The sequence below is a fragment of the Pelodiscus sinensis genome, chromosome 7 (genome assembly GCF_049634645.1).
Source record: "Pelodiscus sinensis isolate JC-2024 chromosome 7, ASM4963464v1, whole genome shotgun sequence".
NCBI classification, from domain to species: Eukaryota; Metazoa; Chordata; order Testudines; family Trionychidae; genus Pelodiscus; species Pelodiscus sinensis.
In genome coordinates, this window is record NC_134717.1 from 57,697,340 (window position 1) to 57,715,853 (window position 18,514).

The following is an 18,514-nucleotide window of genomic DNA, read 5'->3' on the forward strand; positions in this document are numbered from 1 at the left end:
CTAGATGGGCTTTGGTTCAGGCCCTAACATACCTTCAGTGCTAAGTTTTGACGTATAAAATTTTACATTTTGAAAACATTCCCCATAGAGATGAGCAAACATTGCATTTTTGTTGTGAAAAATTGCAATATCTCGACAGTTTTCATCCTGAATTGAGATGAACAGTAAAAATAATAAATTTTTCACAAAGTCAAAAGTTCATAAAAATTCCAGTTTGGAAATGTCAAAACTTTTCCTATTGAGTTAGTCTGACTTTAAGTTGCATCTGCCAAGTTCTTCATGGGAGCTGTAGTTAAGATGCTAGTGGCCCCATTCTTATCTAGGGCTGTGCTTCCTGGCCAGACTACCTCTCCCGTGATGCAACACAAACTCCCATGTACTGTGTGTGGCTAACTCAGAGAGGAGACCAAAGTGCATCGTGGTCATAGTAATCTCTCCAAGGAACCCAATCCATAAGAGAACTGGAGCATGAAGCACCTCAACTACAGCTCTCTTGAGATACCCCAGACAGATGCAATATAATGCCGGAATGACTTGGAATGAATGTTTCAATTCAGCTCAACAAAACACAGGGGGCAGAATTTCCCTGCAGAAAATTGTGATTTTGTGGTAACCGTGCTTCCTGAACTTCCCCCCACCCCCAAAGTCGCAGAAAATTGCCAGCCAGCTATAGTTTCCAACCAGTGCAGTGTCTGGTAATGTTAGTGAGGGGGATGCCATTTCCCCCCCAATTGCACAGGGTTTGTTTTGTTAATATCACATGAATATTACGTTTGTTTGTTTTTAAATTCCAGCCAAGAGAAGTTCTCCAACCAGCAACCAGAGCCTGGCTTGTGAATCTCCTAATCTGGACACTGGACACACAGAGGTAGGCCTTTGTCTAGACAACCAATGGGAGCTGAGGGGAGTTGATTTTTTTTTTAAATGGATGAGGTGGGAAAGGGATCTTTTGCAGGGAATTTTGAAATGACATTTGGAATAATTATCCTGCATTTTAAATCATTTTAATGTGTTTTAAAAAATCATATCCAATACATTATTTGATTAATTAGCCAACAGTCCTCCAATGCCTCTTAATGCTTTCATTGAATTATGCGTTTTAGAATTGGTTTGATCATTTTCAAGGCTAATCCCCTGCAAAGAATGAGATTGGGGCCCAAGGTAAAGGATCAACAAATAGCTTCCAGGACCTGTGTAAAAAGTGACAACACGTTATCAGTATTAAAGACACATGATAGAGCTAAGAAGAGAGGGCCAGTGCTCTCTATTTTCATTTAAGACACCTTTTTTGGATGACTTGGTGCCATCAAGGTGCTCTATCCAGTCTAAATTACTGCATGTTCAAATTACTGTTTCTTAATTAATATTAATAATATTAGCCACATATCATCATTTATATAATGTGTTTATCTTGCATTAGGCCCTGACCTTGAAAGCAGAAAATAGCTTTCCATTGAAGTCAGTTGAGCTTCATGCAGGTTGAAAGGTCTGCCCTGACGGAATAGTTCATGATAAAATCTCTGGGATGAGAACTCTGTGTTTGCACAATGTTTAAAACATCGAAGCCCCATTCTTGATTGAGTGCCCTCAATGCTATTTTAATAAACAATACTATTGCACCAAGTCCGTATCATAGTCAGAGGTCTAATGTGGAAACCCCAAATCAGTTTTTAAACATTTCTCTTTATTGAAAATATGCTAAGGGACTTCAGGTGGTGTGTGAAACTACCCAGCCAGACGCTGTGCCGCCCCGGGCCACTGTTTCAGGATGTCATCGGGGAAACTCCTTTGATGGAAGTGTTTCATCCCAAACATCCCAAGACAGAGGAGCCCCGCTTTCCAGGTACTCCTGTGAAAAGCTATGTTGGTATAACTGTGGCCTATGTGTTCTAGCCCCACCCCTCCTTGCTTAATCCCGAAAGGATATGTGTTAGAGACAGCCAGAGAGCTTTCTCTCTTCAGCTCGAACTCTAACAGCTCATGATTTTACCTCAGTTCAGTAGTTGATGTACCCTCTGACATGGTGGCTGTCACACTGACTTTATTCCGTCTAATTTACTGGACAGTCCAGCTGGCCTGTTAGGATAGCAATTGCAATGCAATTGGGACAGAACAGGGAACAAGGCCCTTTTGTATTTTTGGATGTTGATTTAAAAAAAAAATCCAAACATTAGACTCATTTCTCCTTGACGGGGTAGCTCTTCTGCGGCTTGATCTCTCTTGGCTGCTTTCTGGGTTATTCTTTCCCTGTGGCAGAGTATTTCTGTAGGTCTGTTCCCTTTTAGTGCTGCTTGGCCATTTCCCTGTCTTCATATAAAGGTATTCAGTTCACTTACCGCGGGTTGGCTGGCAGGGGAGCAAAAGAACAACAACTCAAACCTTTTGTCCTCAGCCAGCCTTGCAGGGCTTAGGCAAAGATTTCCAAATGCAGGAGCCTAAATTTAACCTCCTTAAATTTGTATTTGGGGAGATAAAGGTACAGCCAGATTATCAGAAGGGCTGAGTATTCCCGTTAGGACCACATTTTTCTTAGGCTTCTGTTTTTGAAAATGTTGTCCCCTCAAGTTCATTTGGGGAAATTTCAGACCGAAATATTCAAGAGTTTTAAGATTGGAGAACCATCTCCCCAACTGTTTTCTTGAAATACATATAATTGGTATATTTGTCGCTTGCTTGAATGGGTAAAACCATTATTTATGTACTTAATCTAGTTGGGAGTCTTCCCATTGACTTCAGTGAGTTTTGTGTCAGGCCCTGTATAGATACTGGGTTTTTATTTCATTGTATTAACATGATCTGGTTAAAGTAAGTCATCTGTTATTTTCTGAGTACAGGCAGTCCCCAAGTTACACGGATCCGACTTATGTCGGATCCGCAGTTACGAATGGGGATTTTCTCGCCCCGGAGTACTGGAGCGGCGGGACTCCTGATCCTGCCGCCTGCCTTCTCCGGGGCAAGAAAAGCTGCTCCCCATCTCCCTGGTCTGCTGGGGGAGCCAGCAGACCAGGGAGATGCTGAGCAAAGCCGCGGAGGACCCGGGCCGGACCGTGGTGCTGATCTGGAAGCGCCGCGGTCCGGCCCGGGTCCTCTGCCGCTTTGTTCTGCGTCTCCCTGGTCTGCTGGGGGGGGGGACGCAGCTAGTGCCCCCTCCCCCAGCAGACCAGGGAGACGTGGAGCAAAGCCCAGGGCCTGTGGTAGAGCAGGTGGGGCGCTGCCGGTTGGTCCCGCAGCACCACTCCTTGGCGCTACTGGACCAACCCGGCAGCACCCCAGCTGCTCTGCCCCAGGAGTCCTGATTCAGCCGCTGCTGGTAAGTTTCAGCAGCGGCTGAATCAGGACGCCTGGGGCAGAGCAGCTGGGGTGCTGCAGTAGCGCCGAGGAGCGAGGAGCGGCCGAGCTACTGGACCAACCCAGCAGCACCCGAGCTGCTCTGCCCCAGGCGTCCCCAAGTCAGCCGCTGCTGAAACTGACCAGCGGCTGACTACAGGAAGCCCGAGGCAGAGTTGCTCTGCCCCGGGCTTCCTGGAATCAGCTGCTGATCAGTTTCAGCAGCAGCTGACTTGGGGACGCCTGGGGTTCTTAAGTTGAATCTGTATGTAAGTCGGAACTGGTGTCCAGATTCAGCCGCTGTTGAAACTGATCAGTTTCAGCAGCGGCTGAATCTGGATGCCAGTTCCGACTTACATACAGATTCAACTTAAGAACAAACCTACAGTCCCTATCTTGTACGTAACCCGGGGACTGCCTGTATTGTCTTACTAAATGTAAATTGTTTGTCATGTGTGGCATTGTTTGGCGTGCATCCACACACCCACAGAAAGTAAGGGAGCAGGCAGTCTTTTAGAGGACTGAATCAGGTGACCAGTGCATCCAGCTCATTTGGGTGGTTGCTAAGGAGATGAAGCTTCTGACAGGCTTTGTAGAGAGCTTCATTAATATCTCCTTATTTGGTGAACTCATTGATCAATTAAAACTGAACGGGGAGCTTTGGTTGCCAAGCAACAGACAACTCAGAAACAAATGTTATTTACTCCCGTTATCAACAGTCACCGTATTCCTTTGTCCTTGAGCCCACGACTGAACTAAATATGTCACCCACTCACCCTGCAATTATCAGGCAACAAGAACCTACTTAAATGTATATGGGGTTTAATTCAAAGCAAAGCACAAGATTTCAAATTCTGTTTTTGTGGAAACTCATTCAGCAAACCTCAAGTTTGTGCCTCTGGTATTGGACAAATATTCCTGCCAGTGCTTTTCGTCTGCCAGTATAGACATGGCCTCTGTGGTGTCCTGCATTGACAGAGGCTGGCAGCAAACCATCTCTTGTGGATTTGCTTGGGCATTTTCGTTGTGAATGAACACATTTCTCTGAGATGACTCCTTCCCAACAAATGTATTCCAGGAAGAAACTGCCATTCTACCCTGATTGCAGGCTGGGTCAGCGTTGCAAACCTTTTGCTCAAGTCTTCTTAACTGGATATACCTGCCTTAGAATGCTCACATGGCTTATATTATGTTTATTATTATTATTTATCTTACCATAGTGCCTCAGTGCCCCAGTCATAGACTAAGATGGGGTGGGCAATAATTTTTGATATATTTTTTGATGGGGGGCACTTTTCTGTGGAATCTGTGATGGAAGTTGGATGCAGAAGGGAGCTTGGGGTACGGGATTGGGGTGTAATGAAGCTTGGGGAGGAAGTTTAGGTAAAGGAGGGGTTGTGACCTGGGACAGGGGCTTGGGATGCAGGCTCTGGGAGGGAGTATGGGTGCAGGGGAGGATCCTGATCTTGGCGGAGGGGTGTAGGAGGGATTGCTGGATCTGGGAGGAAGATGTGACCTGGGGCATGTGGGCAGGGGAGGTGCAGAGGGTTTGGGTGGTGACCTGTGGCAGGGGGTCAGTGTGCAGGAGAGGCCCAGGACTGGGGCGAGGGTATGGGTGCAGGAGAGGATTCTGACCTGGAGGAGTGTTGCAGGGCCTGGGAGGGAGTTGTGACATGGGGTAGGTGGGATTGCAGAGGATTTGAGTGGTGACGTAGGGAAAGGGGTAGAGGTGTGGGAAGGGGTGGGGCACTGCATGGCTCTGGCCAGAAGGTGCTTACCTAGGCCTCTCCTGGCCAGCAGCCCAGCAGGACCGTCAGACAGGCTCCCTGCCTGCCACAGGTGCTCAAAGTGGTTGGCTGCTGGTGCCATTTGCCTCTCTGTACCGTGTGCTGCAGATAGTGGGGAAGACTCTGTGCGCTGCCCCTAGTCCAGTCACCCCAGTGCCCAGTTTTCCAGCTTGTGGGAGCTGCAATGATTGGGCCGGAGGCAGGGGCAGCCTGCAAAATCTCCCACTCACCCCGTCGCACAGTGCAGAGAGGCACATGGAGCAGACAGCCACTTTGAGCAGCCTGGGACGGCAGCCTGCCTGGCAATCCCAGTGGCCCTTGTACATTTCAAAGGACTAGGTGCAGTGGGAAACCTGCATTAGTGGGGACTGAAGCCCTTGGACTAGGACCATGTTGTGCTAGGTGCTGTACAAACAGAACAAACCACAGTCCCTGCCCCCCAGACACTTTACAGTCTAAGGGCTTAGTTCACTGCGAGGTGGGCTTTGAATCTATCTTGCATTAGCCTGCTGCAGACTGACTGTCCACACGGCCCTTGCTGACACACATTAACAGTTCTACCCCTGACCAGAGCAAAGCACATAAACACACTGTTAAAGTGCATCAGTATGGTCCCCATGGGCAGCTTGTCTGCAGCAGGCTAGTGTGGGGTAGATTCACACCCCAGCTTGGAGTGAACTAATTCTTCATGTAGACAACCTCTATTGTTAGACAAGAGATAATAAATGGATACAGATAGATTGGATGGGAAGTACCAGGAAACAATGAGACAATATTGGTCATCCTTATAGCTGTGGTCTCAGCACACCAGCAGCCTAACCCTGTTGAATGTCTTGTATCCTGTTAAGCTGTATTCCAGCAATGCACTGAAACGTATATGTAACTTTAACACAGACCCACTGAAGACTGTGGAACTACTTATGTTCTTATGGTTTGCTGGATTGTAGCGTTAGGCTGGTCAGTTCCAGGCTGGGTGTCCAACATACAGATATGGATATTCTGCCAGGGTGCCTGCCTTTCAAAGCTTGCCGTCCACTGTGCTCTGTTGCCTTGTCAATATTAATTTGGTAAATATTGCTAGCTGTTGGGATTTGTCCCAAATGCACAAGAACACTATTCATGAAGCAGTTACTGACTAGCTACTCTTGTGTCTTACAGACAATTAAAAAAAGGTAACAAGTGCTCAGGTTACACACTTCTGTTTCAAGAACGGCATCCAGAAATCTTTTTGATTATAAGACTGAACAGATAGAATCATAGTACACTAGAACTGGAAAGGACCTTGAGAGGTCATTGAGGTCCCCTGCCCTCACGGCAGGACCAAGCACCGCCTAGACCATCCCTGATAGGTCTGTCCAACCTGCTCTTAAATATCTCCAGAGATGGAGATTCCACAACCCCCCTAGGCAATTTATTCTAGTGTTTAATCACCCGGACAGGAGTTGTTCCTGATGTCCAACCTAAACCTCCCTTGCTGCAGTTTAAGCCCATTGCTTCTTGTCTTATCCTTAGAGGCCAAGAAGAACAATTTTTCTCCCTCCTCCTTGTGACACCCTTTTAGATACCTAAAAACTACTATCATGTCTCATCTCAGTCTTCTCCTTCCCAAACTAAACAAGCCCAATTCTTTCAGTCTTCCCTCATAGGTCATGTTCTCTAGACCTTCATTCATTCTTGTTGCTCTTCTCTGGACCTTTTCCAATTTCTCCACATCTTTCTTGGAATGTGGTGCCCAGAACTGGACACAGTACTCCAGCTGAGGCCTAATCAGCGCAAAGTAGAGTGGAAGAATGACTTCTCGTGTCTTGCTCACAACACACCTGTTAATGCAGCCCAGAATCATGTTTGCTTTGGTGTTCTATGGTTTGGTGTCCCATCAAGGCAATGTGGAGATCAAGCCCCATCATAGCATGGGGCTCCCACCTTATGACCCTGACCTTGCCTTCTCACTGTGGCTCCATCTGCTACTTAGATTGGTGATGGCAGGGGAACCCCCTTCCCACCTAGGGGGCCGGGATGGCAGCAAAGCAGTCTCCCACTACGTACTCCAGGCCTGGGTTTGTGTATAGGTGTGTGGGCCAGGTTTCCTTGCTTTTCTCTCCTTGCTATCTAGAGTGCTCTGCTGGGGCCGTGTCCACCCCGTCTCAGAGCAGTTGTTTTCTGCTGTCTGCAGACGTCACTGTATCAGTTACAATCAGATCAAATTTCCAAACTTTCCTTTGCAACTCTGAGGGCTTAGAATTTTTTCTAATGAAAACTGAGATTCTGATTTGAATGCCTCCTCCAGATGCTGGGGCACTAAGCACAGGCCTGGGGTGCCTATGCTTTAACATGGACCCGGTGGATCTCAGCAACATAGAATCTTGCCAGCAAGTGCTATTGCATCATGGGCAAAAAGTTCCTTTGGGGCCACACAAAGTTTGCAGCTTATCAGTGAAAGGTGGTTTGGGGCTTAGCCTTTTTAGTATTTTTTGATGGTTTTATTCAAAATGAAGCTTACATGTGCAGGAGTGAGAATTCACGGTTCACATGCACTTAGTGCATTCACTTAAAATTTTTTAGAATGTTTAATCTGAGGAAGGTACTGAGCTGGGGTGTGTCAGATAATTTTGTTGCAGAAAACATTCCATGTTTCCCATTCTTAGTGAAAGAACCATTTTGCCTGGGCTCCGTTGGCATGCTGTCATGGCTGTAAGGATAATCTCAGCTTAGTAGAAGAATCAGGACATGACCTTTCCGACTCAATAGTTCATTCTTGTCTCTCTGTGCATGACGTTCAAGTTTGGAAACTAAAACACCAGGGAAGTTTCACACTAAAAACTTGTAAGGAAGATGAAATGCGTCATGTTTTCTAGTAGCCCGGGGCAAAAATGGAGGTCATCTTATGTAGCAGTAGCACTTCCTCACTTGAGAACCACCAGATCCACTTAAATTAGTATAAGTGATTATTTTACTGGGAATTTTCATCATGCTGACATTTCTTTTAGTAACAGCTGACTGTGTAACACTCCCTTCTCCCCCTCCCCCCCCCCCCCACTTCTCCCACCAGATCCTGGCCAGCAGAGGTTTGAATCTGCTACTGCATCCTGCTGGAGGAATTAGTCATTTATTGCAGTGGTCTAGGCTTGTGCTTTTTCAGCATTGATTTAGGATTGCATCCCTGTGCAAGGTGGCATCTAAGCACATGCTTAACTAAACATGTGCTTGAGTTTCACTGGAGACTTCAAGTTAAGCACATATTTAAGTGCTTTCAAAAGCAAGGATGCTTTCCTGAACCAGTGTCTTAGTCCTGTATTCAAATCTCTCTGTTAGCCAACAGTATCAATTAAGCATCCTGGTAACTGGAAACTAGCTTAGAGTTCTGCAGGTCTGAGGAGACTGGAAGGGGCTTTAATACTCTCTCTTTAATGAGCTGGGATTTTAAGCCCACTGTGGAGAGAGAGTGACAACGTCTCTCCCTTTTTCAGTCTGTAACTATTTCTTAGTGGCTGGCAAATGGCGCATTATTAGTGCTGGGCTCTGGAGTGACTTCAGTTTGCCAAACTGAAGGGTAAGACAGTGATGGTTTCCATCTACAAGAGGGAAGCTAATCGTATGGAGCAGTAGAGTGAATGATGAAAAGGCAACCCCTAAGGGTGGCTGCAATAAAAGGGCCCACGGCCGGCTTGCAGGTTTGGGATCTGGGGCAGTGTTGACATTTGGCCTTGGGATGGAGCCCGGCCTCTGAATCCTGGCAAGTGGGCAAGGCTCCAGCGCAAGCTGAACAGCTGTTTTGCAGTTTTTAGTCTCATAAACCTGAGTCAGCTGACCCAGGCCCTGCGCCTCTGTTTCCTGGGATTTTTTAGTGCAGCATAGACCAGCTCTATGAGTCTTTCTGGAGGGAACCCTTAGGCAGAACTCTGTACCTCTAGGGAAGTTAATAGCCATCACTAATTTCTAATGTTGCTTCATTCATTATTTGGAACAGGGTCTCATTGGTAATCCCGCCTTGCCAAAAGTCTCGCTATGCCACCTATTTTGATGTGGCAGTACTACGCTGCCTGCTGCAGCCACACTGGTCTGAGGAAGGCACACAGTGGTCTCTGATGTATTATCTGCAAAGGCTGAGGCATATGCTGGAGGAGAAGCCAGAGAAGCCACCTGAGCCGGAAACCATGCACCTGCCAAGGCCCCGCAGCAGTTCCATGGTCGCTGCGGCACCCTCTCTGGTGAACACCCACAAAACTCAGGTAAGAGACCATCGCTTGGTCTCACTCGGTAACTCTTTAGAGACATGGCAGGATTAGTAGTGATTCAGCACTTTGGTTTTAATTATAACATAAACTGTGGTGAAGTCACTTGTCGCATGGGAAATGTTGATATGTGGATTGCATAGATAGTCTTACTGCCCTGGAATTCAGCATTCAGGTCTATTTTAAGAATATACTATATTGCTAGTCCCAGAGAAATGAAAATAATACTTATCACAGTCTCAATACAGTATTCTCCTTGAAACATGACACAAGCCCATCTTCTTTAAGACATTGCAACAAATTGCACACAGTGGGGTGGGAACACATCAAAGTACAGATTTTTCAGAGGGTTCATCAAACACAAGAATAGATTGGGACATGTAATGGTTCTGTAGGATAATACTTTCATATTTATGCTGCCCTCTCTTGCATCTGCTTAAAGTCACCACTTGCTCTTGTGTGTGTAATTTCCTGAATGCCAGTGCAGTAATAAAGTTGTTCTCAGCACAGCAGTAGTGTGGAGGGATGTGTTGTCTGCATCAGCTAGCCATCATAGTGGAGTTCTGGAATCAGTGTTAATGTACCTGACAAGAGATCTCCTAGCAATGTAGCAAGATCTACGTCTCCCACCTTCACATTCTCAGGTTCTACCTGGTTTTTAAATAGTTTTGCTCCCACAGGAGAACCTTTCATTCTGTTGTTCTTTACTAACATTTTTGTTTAAGCCATTTGGTTATTCATAGTTAACATTGCATGTATTTTACTGTGCTAGTTGATTGGGTTTTGTTTGCTTGTTTGTTTTTTGACTGGATCTTTTGATCATTGATGTGAGGGTTCCATTCAGAACAACACTTTTTTCCATGGCTAGACTACTAGATTGTTAATGTTGACTTTCTCATCAAAGTCTCATTCGTTTTGTTATGCTACATGGAATCAGTCCCTGTTAAAATGGAAGGGTTTAATAAACAAAGCAGCTGCAACGTCCTCACAGCTGGAGTTTCAGCTGTTTCTGACTTGTTCACCCTGTCTGGTTTCTATATAGCAGTGGTTTTCAGCCTTTTTTCTACTGTGAATCCCCAAAAAATGTTGAACGGAGAAACGGACCCCTTGGGGAATCTTAGCAAGCCAGAGGTTGAAAACCATTGCTCTATAACACACAGTGACGTCTGGTGGCTGATTAATATTCAACAAGTAAACATGTGAGAATGTCAGTAATTGAGGCAGATGTGATGGACTTAGGCTTCTGAGGCATGGAGATGGAAGAAGTCATGTTCTACTCTATTTTTCTGTCTACTTAGCATGTCTTTCTCTCTCAGGAAGGTCTGTGGGCTGAGAATTCATTAACTAGTGAGTGACTCAGGGTATGTCTACACTACAAAGTTAGTTCGAACTAACGGACGTTAGTTCGAACTAACTTTCATAGGCGCTACACTAGCGCTCCGTTAGTTCGAACTTAATTCGAACTAACGGAGCGCTTAGTTCGAACTAGGTAATCCTCATTCCACGAGGATTAAGCCTAGTTCGAACTTACTAGTTCTAATTAAGGGCTGTGTAGACCCTTAATTCGAACTAGTGGGAGGCTAGCCCTCCCCAGGTTTCCCTGGTGGCCACTCTGGTCAACACCAGGGAAACTCATTTGCCCCCCTCCCGGCCTCGGACCCCTTAAAGGGGCACGGGCTGGCTACGGTGCCCGTGCCAGGTGCAAGCCTGCGAGCACCCAGCCAGCAGACCCTGCACCTGGCACGGCTTGAGCCACCCACCCGATGCCCCCCCATCCCTTCCCCTCTTCCCGGGACCAGGCTGGCGGCTCCCAGGAGGCGGGCAAGAGGCGGGCACCCGCCTGGGCTAGTGCGGACATCGTGGACCTCGTCCACGACCTCCGCACTAGGCACAGGAAAGTGGCCGTCTAGGGCAGGAGAGCTGCCAGCCTGGCCACCCAGGAGCAGGTGTGCATGAAAATCAAGGTGGTCCACTGAGACCCCCGACCCTGAGCCCTGAGCTTACAATGGCCGTCCTGGGTCAGACCAAAGGTCCATCTAGCCCAGTAGCCTGTCTGCCAACAGAGGCCAACCCTAGGAACCCTGGAGGGGATGGACCGAAGACAGTGACCAAGCCATTTGTCTCGTGCCATCCCTCTCCAGCCTTCCACAAACCTTGGGCAGGGATACCACTCCCACCCCCTGGCTAATAGCACTCCATGGACCCAACCTCCATGACTTGATCTCATGTCCCTTTAAACTCTGTTCTAGTTCTAGCCTTCACAGCCTCCTGCAGCAAGGAGTTCCACAGGTTGACTCTTTGCTTTGTGAAGAACAACTTTCTGTTACTAGTTTGAAGCCTGCTACCCATTCCTTTCCTCTGGTGTCCTCTAGTCCTTCTTTATGGGAACTAATGAAGAACTTTTCTGTATGCATCCTCTCCACCCAACTCCTGCTTTTAGAGACCTCTATCCTGTCTCCCCTCCGTCTCCTCTTTTCTAAGCTGAAAAGTCCCAGTCTCTTTAGCCTCTCTTCATATGGGACCTGTTCCCAACCCCTGATCATTTTAGTTGCTCTCCCCATCCCACCCTCTCTCTTCCCCTCTCCCAACTCCTTTTCCCAGTCTCCCCCAGTTTTGTTCAATAAAGACATTCCATTTTTTAACACAATTGTCCTTTATTTTGTACATCAAGAAGAGGGGCTAGGGAAGGGTAAGTGGAAGGAGGTGAGGGAGGAATGGGGTAAGCACCTTCGATGGGGAGGACTGGGCTGGCTCTGCGGGCTTCTGGGGGTGGAAGCTCTCCTGCAGCCCCCCAATTAACCCCTCCCCCCGAATGGCAGCCTGCGGCAAGTGCAGCCGGTCTGATGGCCGAGTGCTGTGATGTGCCCAGTGTGGGTACTCCGGGCAATCCAAGCCAGGACTGGTTTGTAAGCGGGGCACCCTGAGAACTATCTCTCCGGGGTGGGGGTTGGGACCCTTTAAGCACAGCCCTCGGCTAGCCTGAGACAGCATCTCCACGCTCTAAGTCCTCCTCTGATGCCCTGCCGGCACTGCTTCCAGCCATCCTTAAGCCTGGTTCAGGGTCCACTTAATGTGGACGCGCTAGTTCGAATTAGCAAAACGCTAATTCGAACTAGTTTTTAGTTCTAGATGCGTTAGTTCGAATTAGCTTAGTTCGAATTAACTAAGACATACCCTCAGGGTGCTAAGATGAACAAGCAGGCTAGCCGCATATTTTTTTACATTTACAGTGGGAGCCCATCAAGTTGCATTCTTCCTCTGCTTTTGCTTTTCCAATAGAAAATCAAGCTTTCTGAATAAAATATTGGGTGCCTATGCTTAGACATTGTACATTTAAAATGGCATCCTTAAATTGGTTCTGAGTTCATGGCCTCTTCTTAGTAGGGCTTCTTGCTACAACATAGGGGAGACACACACTTTTAAAGTAACAGCACTGTGTCTTCTCTGTCATCTGCTCCTTTTAGCTTCAACTGATGTTAGACACGGCGGCAGAAAGAGCTGCACAGAAATCAGTTGAGGAACAAGCAAGTAGGTTTAATGTTGGCATGTAGAGAGAGGGTGTGTCTAGACCAGCGGTTGTCAAACTTTTTGGGCTCCGGAGCCCTTTACATGCGTAAAAATTTATGTGGAGCCCCAGTGGTCCACTGATTGTGTGTGTTGTACCTATTGATGTTTCCAATTTGTCAACCTTGCGGAGCCCCTGGAGACGTCTGGCAGAGCCCTGTGGCTCTGCAGAGCACAGTTTGAGAAACACCGGTCTAGACTACAAGGTTTTTTTTTCGAAAAAAGTGGCTGTTTTTTGAAAAAAACTTCCCCTGCATCTAGACTGCTGCCACGTTCTCTCAAAAGTAAATTGAAAGAACGCGGCAGTTTTTTCGACCGTGGAAAACCTCGTTTTACGAGGAATAACGCCTTTTTTCGAAAGTGCTCTTTTGAAAAAAGGCACTATGTAATGCAAACTGTGCTTTTTCGAAAGAGAGCATCCAGACAGCCTGAGTGCTCTCTCTCAAAAAAGTGGCTTGCTTTTTCGAAAGTACTGGTTGTAGTCTAGATGCTCTTTTTCAAAAGAGGCTTTTGCAAAAGTATCTTTCGAAAAAGCCTCTTTCAAAAGAGGCTTGCAGTCTAGACATAGCCTATGTGAGGTTGCCATGTAACTTATTCCACATTCCTAAGCTTCAGCATGGCTGTCAAGCAGGCCATTTAGATAGGAAATATAATGTAAAATATAATTCTGGTGCATATTGCAGCAAATTAGTTCTGATCAAATGATTAGAATCTTATATATCTCGAGAGAATCTCAGTTCAGGCTGTAGTGAACAGCTCAAGGATATATTGAATATTTCATGCAGTATGCAGAGAATTATGTATCCTGATCCGTGTTGCTAAGCAAAGCGGCAAGTGAATGAAGGCTACAAATACTTTCTCCCTGCCTTTATTAGAGGAGTCTAAGTCGACATGTATTTCAGTGTAAGGAAAAATCATCAGTACATCTGTATGCAGTGAATCCAGCACAGGGATGGAATTAGGAAATGAAATGTTTGAGGGCTTGTAAAGCTGTACAGCTTTGCAAGAACACTGCAGGAGCTCAGAGAAAAAAAAAACCCTAAACATAAAAACAGCACAGTTGAAATGACTAGATGTAATGGTAATTTATACCCAAGAGTTTCAAGTGTAATACTCAGAAGTTGATAGCATTACTCATGAATTGGTAGCTAAACAGGCAGATGCAGGGTGATAGGAGAAAAAATATATAGGAACAGCCTCACTGAAAGATCTGTTGTGATGGTAACCACATTTTTAACCAGCCTTCAACATTAAACGAGGCTATATCCCATACTGTATATGGTTAAGATGACTGTGTAACTCAATTCAGATACAGTGGTTTTAATAGCTGACTGGTCTTCAGAGCAGGGGTTATGATTTCCTATGTGTGTGCATAGTTTCTAGCACAACTGGACCTGATTTTTGATTAGGTACTCTTTGCCACCCCAGTGTGATTCAGTCTCTGATGCACAGTGATAATAATCCTGAGTTAACTTTGTGTAGTGTTTTCCATCCACACGCATCCCAAAGCATTTTGCAACACAAGAGCCTAATCCCAGGAATTGCTGAGTGCCCTCAGCTGCCACAGATGTTAAAGGGAGCTGAGAGTGTGCAGCACCAGAACTGAACCTGGTTAATTTTTATTGGATTTACCTGTCATGTGCCACTTGTAATCTGCCATCAGATTTGCAGATGTAAAACACCATGTGTCTAATTTGGCCAAATGTCACTCGTACTAAAAGAATGCTCCCCCTGAAAAAGAGCTATCCTCGGAGGTATCATGTATCAATCTCTAAAGCTGGAAAACAGGATGAAGAGAAAACAGTTTCAGTGGCCCTGGTCCTGAAAACAGTTAAACGCATGCTTGACTATATTAATGTGAGTACAGGCAGTCCCCGAGTTACGTACAAGATAGGGACTGTAGGTTTGTTTTTAAGTTGAATCTGTATGTAAGTCGGAACTGGCGTCCAGATTCAGCCGCTGCTGAAACTGATCAGTTTCAACAGCGGCTGAATCTGGACGCCAGTTCTGACTTACATACAGATTCAACTTAAGAACCCCAGGCATCCCCAAGTCAGCTGCTGCTGAAACTGATCAGCGGCTGATTCTAGGAATCAGACCAGGGGGACAGGGAGCAAAGCGGCGGAACACACGGGCAGCGTACAGCCAAGACGCGTCTGGGCTGTCAGCTGACCGCGCGCTCCGCGGCTTGGCTCTGCTTTGCCCTCCCCCCCCCGGTCTGCAGACCATGGGGACGGGGGGGCAAAGCAGAGCAAAGCAGAGCCAAGCCGCGGAGCACGTGGGCAGCAGACAGCCCTGGGAGACCAGGGAGAGGGCCCCGTTCGTAACTGCGGATCCGACTTAATTCGGATCCGCGTAACTCGGGGACTGCCTGTAGTTCCACTGCCTTCAGAGGGACCAGTCTAGGGTTGCCAAATGGTTGAAACAAAAATACCAAACACCCCCCCCCCCCAAAAAAAAACGGGAAAAAATTCTGTTGAAGGGGGAAAAAAAGGGAGGGAGACCAAAGTTATTGAGAAAAAAAAGGACTCCAAGGACTTATTAAGACAAAAAAAAACTAAAATTAAACAGCATTAAAACAGCATGTCCCCTTTAAGAGTGAGTGCAGGGATAGGAACAGGGGAGCGGTTGAGCGCTAAGACCCTGGGAAAAGCATTGCTTCCCCTAGGTCTTTTGGCTGGCAGCCATTTTGTGCTGGCAATCTTGGGGAACCAGGTAAGCATGGGGGCTGGGGTCGTGGGGCTGGGGGTGTTGGGAGCTGGGGGGGGGGCAGAGGCTGGGCGCTGAGTGTTTGTAGGTTGCCAGGTGCCCGTCATTTTCACCTCCTGACCGGGGAAAAATTCAGAAAATACCCAACATTTTAGGTCTCCAGTATTCTCTGAATTTTTTTACTGGACAGGAACCGAAAATACCAGACTGTCTGGGTGAATACTGGACACCTGGCAACCCTAGACCAGTCCTATAAGTAAAGTTACACACACGCTTGTAGAACGGGACCTGAAGTAGCCAGGACCTGAACCTGCAGACATCACTTCATTGCTCAGTGAGCTGCAGCCATCTCTGAAGTGACAGGCAGGATTTTTTTAACATCACACAGCAACATTGCACAGTAATTCTGGCGAGGGAATGAAGAGAGAAGCTTCTCCAGCTGAAACAACGGAGTAATATTTAGTCATGCAGAATGTCATTACCTACATGGGATTTGATCATGTCACAGGAACTAGCCATTCTGCTCCTGTGTCAGGTGCCAGATCATCTTTAATGACCACAAGCAGACAGAGCCAGTCTTCATGCTTGTCTGGAAGCATGCCTCCTCCTGCAGCAAAGCCTTCCTCACCGTCATATGGTTATAGTAGCTGAGGCACAAGAAGAAAATCTGCTGAGTTTCCAGTCCACCAGGGCTGTGTCTACACTGGCATGAATTTCCGGAAATGCTTAAAACGGAATACTATTCTGTTTTCAGTTTTTCCGGAAAAGGAGCGTCTACATTGGCAGGCTGCTTTTCTGGAAAAGCCCTTTTTCCGGAAAAGCGTCTGTGGCCAATGTAGACGCGCTTTTCCAGAAAAGAGCCCCGATCGCCATTTTCGCGATGGGGGCTTTTTTCTGGAAAAGACTACTGGGCTGTCTACACTGGACCTTTTCCGGAACAGTGTTCCAGAATAAGGACTTATGCCTGAGCGGGAGCAGAATAGTTTTTCCGGAATAGCGGCTGATTTTGTACAGTAGAGCGTCGTTGCTTTTCCGGAAATTCAAGGGCCAGTGTAGACAGCTCGCAGCTTATTCCAGAAAAGCGGCTGATTTTCCGGAATAAGTGGCCCAGTGTAGACACAGCCCTCGGGTTTGGCTGCCTAGAGATAAGTGGATGCCTAGGATGTTTTGAGGCCTGAGGCTTTTAAACAATATGGGGGGTAGCAGTTGTGCATACAAGTAAAGATATTCCTGAGCACCATTACTGCAATTAAGAATTCTCACCGATGTACAAATCTCAGCTTTTTATTCATGTAAAGAAGCCTGAACCTATAACAAAATCTTAAAATGGTATAAACCAAGTAGTTCTTAATGTTATTTAGATGGAGACAATGTTGAAAATGCTGCTCATCACATTTCAGATGCTAACTCTGAAACATTAGTCTTAATATATTTTAGTTATATTTGCTGAAACTAACAATTGGCTCTGATACAGTTATAGATTTCAAAGCACTTCATAAGGGAAGGCAATTATAATAATCCACAGCTGTATATTGGTGAAACAGCCTGCCCACGCTCAGATGCTACGCTAGGGCATGTCTACACTAGGAAATTGTTTCGAAAGAATGTATTTCGAAATAATAACTCTTGAAATAACTATTTTGAAATAGCGTATCCCCACTACAGGGAAGCCTTGAAGTTAGTCTGAGGCAGGCTCCCTTAAAGTGGACGTTCTACCTCAATTTAGAGCCTCAGGTAGTACTGGGGAGTAATTTCTTTGAATGACTCTGGGGAGTAGTTATTTCGAAATAGCAGCCATGGAGCATCCACAGTTCCACTATTTTGAAATAGCTATTGTGAAATAAGCATTATTCCTTGTGGAAAGCAGGAGTTATTGTTTCGAAATAACAGGCTTGGTAGTGTAGATGCTCCGCTTGTTATTTCAAAATAACTCCCTTATGTAGACTAGGGTCTAGTGTCCTAGCTGGGAGTAGAGATCTCCAGGTCTCCGGACTCCCAGCCCAATGCGCTTCTTCCTGACATTGATGTTATTTGTGGTGGCAAAATGCTATCATGTTGAATGATAAACGATCAGATTAAACTATTAATCTTTGAAGTTCTAAATCTGTTTAAATGTGGGAGTGGAGTTTTGTCTGATGGAATTAAGTTTTTTCTCCTTTGGAGCTGTCCTTTGTTGGGATAGTAGTAGATGTTTTAGTTGCTTACTTGCTATTTCTGCTTGTTTATGTTTCTCTTCTTTCGGGGAGTGAAGGATCTCACAGTGAAGTGCAATGAGGAGGAAAAATCACTAAGCACTGAGGCCTTTTCTAAGGTGTCACTGACCAACCTGCGCAGGTTAGCCGTGCCTGATCTCTCCACAGACCTGGGAATGAACATTTTTAAAAAGGTGAGTAGCACAATCATTTATTTTTGTTTATATAGAATCCAGTGCCAATACACATGCCAGGTGTGCAACTCCTAAAAGCTTATGATGGACATGTTTCCACGTATGGATGGGTGTGTGTGTGTGTGTGTGTGTGTGTGTGTGTGTGTGTACACTGCTGAAATCTACTTATGTCAAACTCTTATTGAAATCAATGAGATTTTCCATAAGTGGTGGTGATTTGCAGCCAGGTCCTCGTATGACAGAGCAGCTCCATCAGTTTCAATGGACCTATGCTGGTCCTGAGATCTGAGTCTAAATCAGTGAAGCACTCTCCCAAGAAAGCCCTTTCCTTGCTTTGAAGGTTATAGAAACAAATTAAGATCTATAATGTTATATATTTAAAAAGGATTAATCGAACAAGGAGAATTTAGGATTCCTGTATGCTTGTCCATTGTTGGTAATGTCCTTCCCCGCTAACTGTACTGAAATGCCCCGCAGCCTCTGCCGGCCTCTAACCCCCCTCCCCTTCC

At 46.2% G+C, this 18,514-nt stretch overlaps 1 protein-coding gene across 10 annotated transcripts in view; it reads left to right on the top strand.

Moving 5' to 3' along the window:
- Positions 1–18,514, top strand: part of UNC80 (unc-80 subunit of NALCN channel complex) — a 178,480-nt gene that overhangs the window by 14,517 nt on the left and 145,449 nt on the right. For all 10 annotated transcript variants that reach the window (XM_075933921.1, XM_075933922.1, XM_075933912.1 and 7 more), the window contains exons 6-9: positions 795–868; positions 1,704–1,843; positions 9,082–9,343; positions 17,871–18,005. In XM_075933921.1, coding sequence (XP_075790036.1) covers positions 795–868; positions 1,704–1,843; positions 9,082–9,343; positions 17,871–18,005 — 611 coding nt within the window. The remainder of the gene's footprint in view (positions 1–794; positions 869–1,703; positions 1,844–9,081; positions 9,344–17,870; positions 18,006–18,514) is intronic.